General features: G+C 37.4%; 1 protein-coding gene across 1 annotated transcript in view; it reads right to left on the reverse strand.

The window, feature by feature from the left end:
• DSC3 (desmocollin 3) overlaps positions 1-5053 on the reverse strand; it is a 60795-nt gene that overhangs the window by 44595 nt on the left and 11147 nt on the right. The window contains exons 2-4 of the mRNA XM_006899563.1: positions 4750-4834; positions 1517-1716; positions 104-223 (exon numbers count right to left, since the gene is read on the reverse strand). Coding sequence (XP_006899625.1) covers positions 104-223; positions 1517-1716; positions 4750-4834 — 405 coding nt within the window. The remainder of the gene's footprint in view (positions 1-103; positions 224-1516; positions 1717-4749; positions 4835-5053) is intronic.

A 5053-nucleotide genomic window follows, 5' to 3' on the forward strand; every position in this document is an offset into this window, starting at 1 on the left:
AAAAAGTTTCATTATAAGTCTAGCAAAATTAATGCATATTAAACCTTTCAAAAACAAACAAACAAAAAAAGTTACTCCCAATCAGAAGAAATATAAAACTTACTTGCTGAAGAAACAATGGGAACGGGCCCAAGGAATTCTCCTGCATGGAACAAGGAATAGGGGCCCATCGCCTTTTGGATCTCCTGAGGACAGTCTCTTTAATGTGCCTCTTCCTCAGTACCTAGAGAAATTAGAAAATAAATCATCAAACTAAAGCATCACCATCTACTTTACTGTCTAACAGTGGAAAGACCATACCCTTACCACTCCGAGAATGTATTACAATTTTAAGGGTTTCAGAAATTATGGAATTCCCTTTTTTACACCTTTCTAACACTTGCCACATTATCAGTTAAGAGAATTATTGATAATAGTCTTGGATTTTCTTACTTTGGCTTCAGTAGAGACAGAAAATGAATAGTTTGTATAACCATGTACACATACCACATTTCATGTTTCTGCTTCCAGCATCTTTCTTTTTTCTGCTAAAGCATAACAATCCCAAACAAACCAGTAGAAAAAGTATATGTCCTTCATTGGCTAACTGCTCTATTTGCACAACCCAATATGGTAGACACTAGCCATACTCAGACATTTAAATTTAAATTTGTTATTACTAAATATAATTTAAAAAGTTCTATTTCAGCTGCATTAGTCACATCTTATACAAATAATCACCCTTGCAAAGAGTTATATTGAACTTTCTGCCAAGTCTAAAGGTGTTATCATTTTTTTATAACTTTCAAGCTCCTTTGGATGGGGAATCTGTAAGTTAGTCGATAACCCTCTGATTGATAGTGAGTCCAATATTATTCATACTCTTATTAATGTGTTTCCCAGTATTCACAGCCTATTTTAACAGCATAACCAATGTAGCACTTTAATCAGCTTTCTATTCTCTGGAGACTATTACTTTCTTTTTTTGTTTGTTTAATTTTACACTAGTTTATTTACAAAACTCAAATACACTGTTTTCAGAATCAGTCTTTCAGTTTCCCTCAACCCTCCTCCCCATCAAATTATACAATCCCATGACTATTACTCTTATCTTTAAATCAACACACAGTTACTGACTAGGGGTCAGGCCTGAGCTACACATCTATGGCTATATAAACACAAGATCAATCTATGCCATCAGGCAACTAGAGTTGAATGGCTTGCACCAAGAAGAAAAATGTAAATGCTGTGGAAAAAAAGGGTAAGCAAAGTGTAACTGGAACAAAAAGTCATGAGTCCGGCTGGTGAGCGAAGTCTTCACAAAAGGGACCTCATTTATATGTAACACAATCAAGTCTAAAACTAGTGTCTAATTAGTGATTAAATAAAGCAAGAAAAAGAAAGAAAGGGGTAGAGGATAAAGAGGGGAAAACGATCCTGTTTATCTTCGCCCCCTTCCCTTTGCAATTGTTAATAAAAGATTAAGTAGAAAGAAACCCTGCTTGAAAATATAAAAACATGATTGTACTTTGAATACCTTCTTCTGATGTTCCAGGAGCACGATAATATCTTTCTGTGTCTGTTTCTTGGTGTCAGAAAGTAATATGGTGAAAGATCTTTTCTCATCAGAAAACACAACAGCTCTGGCGGTAAATACTGACCCATCACCCAAAACTCTGAAATCAGGGTCGCTTGACTGGATGACATCTGCAGACTTGAGACACTCCATCAAATTAACTGCAAGTGAAAATTACAGAGTTGTAAGGCACGCACACACAATCTGTTATACTAATTTACACAATCTTCCTTAAAAGCATAAAGTGCAATGTAATAAGCTTAATTTGCATTTGCCAAATATCTAACCTGTTGTTGTTGTTGTTATGTGCCATCGAGTTGCTTGCGACTCATAGAGATCCTATGTACAACAGCCCTAAACCCTGCTCTATCCTGTGCCAATATATAAAACAAATCTTCTGGTTAAAAATAGTAATTCTTTATTTTATACTATTTTTAAATAAGATGTTCTAAACTTTTAGATATTTCCAATTGTTGTTGTTGTTGTTGTTATGTGCCGTGGAGTCGTTTCCGACTCATAGCGACCCTATGCACAACAGCCCTAAACCCTGCTCTATCCTGCGCCAACCGCACTGCCTCTGACACACCCATCCCGATTACCCCAGTCACTGAATCGATCCATCTCATAGAGGGTCTTCCCCTCCTGCTCTGTCCCTCCACCCTCCCAAGCATGATGTCCCTCTCCAAGGACCCGTCCCTCCTGGCAACATGCCCAAAGTATGTCAGACGAAGCCCCAGAATCCTTGCCTCCAAGGAGTAGCTTGGTTTAATCCTCTCCAAGATGAATCTGTTTGTTTTCCTGGCAGTCCATGGTACATTCAGTACCCTTCTCCAGCACCACAGCTCAAAAGCATCCACTCTCCTTCTGTCCTCCCTAGTCATTGTCCAACTCTCTGATGCATAGCAAGCGATTGCAAAGACCATGGCCTGTATCAGGCGCATCTTAGTCTCCAGAGAGACACTGTTGCTCCTGAGTACCTTTGAGAGGTTCCTAACAGCAGACTTTCCCATCGCGATACGCTTTTTGATTTCCTGACTGCTGGTGCCAAGAGTGTTGACTGTGGAGCCGAGCAAACTGAAGCTGTAAACACTCTCAATCTCTTCGTCATCCATCCTGACGCTGCCAATTGGTCCAGTGGCGAGAATCTTTGTCTTCTTGACATTGAGCCTCAGTCCATACTGAAGGCTGCAGTCCTTGACCCTTTGCAGCAAGTGCATGAGGTCCTCCTCAGTTTCAGCAAGCAGGGTTGTGTCATCTGCTATGAATTTTTTTTTAAAGGAGGTGTAGGTATTATTCAAATGACAAAGAAAAGCTCTTACACCACTCCCAACCAGAATAAACAGAAAGTTTCCTTTAACAATAAACACTGATTCTATTAAAAGGCACCTATCATTCAGCCCTATTGTTCACACAATTTTCCAAGGTCTGTCATTTCAGAATTGAGTGGCCAATCCTTCTTCCTCATCTGTCTTAATTTGGGCATGCTGCCAGGAGGGCCAGTCCTGAGAAAAGGACATTGTGCTTGGAAGGATAGAGAGTCAGTGCAGGAGAGGAAAGCCATGGAGAGATGGACTGACACAGTGACTGTGACAATGAGGGCAGGCGTGTCAGAGATGGTGAGACTGGCTCAGGGTAGAGCAGGGTTCAGAACTATTGCTCACAGGGTCACTATAAGTCATAGTCAATTTGACGACACATAACAAAAACATCACTCAACCAGAATCTTTTCAATTATATTCATCAATCCAAAAAGGAATGGAGAGTGTGAGTTAATCAAAACAATCAAGTGAAGAAATCTGTCTTCAAAGACTCACTGGTATTTTTCTGTATGCTATATTCCAAGGGTCTACGTTTTACCCTGGGGTAAAAGATCCCCAAAGGACCCTTAGTCATCTGGTCTCTGGCTCCAAGAATTGTGCCTTCTAGTAGAAAATAATAATAGATAGGTATTGAAATGTACCTATTTTCCATGACAATTTCCAATTGATATGCATGAACAGAAAACACATGGAAACATTAATACACCTACTCTCACTTACTAACTCATTATCTAATATTTTGCATTCATGGTAACAGTAAAAAAAGATACCCTCTAACTATGTGATGCTTTAATGACATACATCTGGTAGTAGAAATGTCTCACTACAAGGAAAGAGTAGTAAAGCCAGCTGTGATGGTTTAAGGTTACATGTCACCTTGACCTTCAGTGGTTTGGCAGTTATGTGACAATTTCATTTAGCAGTTTTGAGTCACACAGTGACATAGTCATCTTCTATTTTGTGATCTAATACAGTCATCCTCATTTTCACATAATGATCTTTGGAACCCAATCATGTCAGTAAATAAGTAGTGAGTATACCCATTTAAGTAGTAAGCATATATCCTTTATGTAGAATGTTTTCATTTTCATGTTTGTCTATCACAGGGGGAAACATTTAGCCAAAACCAAGTCAACCTTTTGCTGTTTAGGTGCCTTTTTATAGATGATTTCCTATATTTTCCAATTTTTGTTAGAATGTTAATTTGTAGTCTATTCTTGTATATGAACACTGTTGACCAATCTCTCTGCTTTCTCCCTAAAGAAGTATTTGCATAATAAGATTAAATTAGCCCTTTAACAGAAATGGAACACTTGGTTGAAAATATAAATTTGGAATCTTTCAGATAAACTATCCTCAAAAAAGAGTATTAACAACAATTACTCTTTTCTCTAGTTTTCTCTGTTTCCATAGGATAAGCTCACTGAGTCACAGATTCTCCATCTATTCTATGTTTTTAGGTTCCCTAGATTTTCAGTGTAAAACAGGCTAATTAGTTCAGTTTGGATGGGACAGCTCAACTTCTGTTGTCCAATGCACCATCTATCACGTCAATACTACTCTGATCCTCTCAGTCCCTTAAACTATTTTTGTCTAATGCTTAATATTAAAATAATAAAAGTATTTTGTATAAGATGCTTTTAGTAAGTTTTAAACTGTTAAAACATAAAGGACTACAGAAATATGGACTATATGATATTTCCACTAGAATCAACTTCAGAATGCAATGGAATTATAAAGAACAGAATTACATTTTTAAATCGATTTTGATCTGCATTGCCTTATGTAGATTCAGGTTGATTCCGAAAAAGCAAAACTGTCACGGCCTTTTTCCAGCCTAGATAAAATTAATACATATATATTTTTTTTTCTTACCTCTGCCCATCACTTTGTCTGCCTCAAGTTTGGAAGGTACATTAAATATAACATTTTTGCAGGCTTCACAAGTAAAACTTAAGACCTAGAATAAGAAACAACATGTTAACTACAGAATAAATAACAACCAGCACATGATCATTTCAACAAGTACAGAAGATATCGGCAGACATTAAAGCTCACTTATAATAGTAATACTTTAGACGACAAATCATGAAGACCCTATTCATAGTCAAACCAAAATGTAGGTTTCAATTAAGAGAGAGAACTTCTACAACATAATAAAGTATAGACGCCAGAAGCA

The sequence above is a fragment of the Elephantulus edwardii genome, unplaced genomic scaffold (assembly GCF_000299155.1).
Source record: "Elephantulus edwardii isolate Elephantulus edwardi_28Jun2011 unplaced genomic scaffold, EleEdw1.0 scaffold00261, whole genome shotgun sequence".
NCBI lineage: Eukaryota > Metazoa > Chordata > Mammalia > Macroscelidea > Macroscelididae > Elephantulus > Elephantulus edwardii.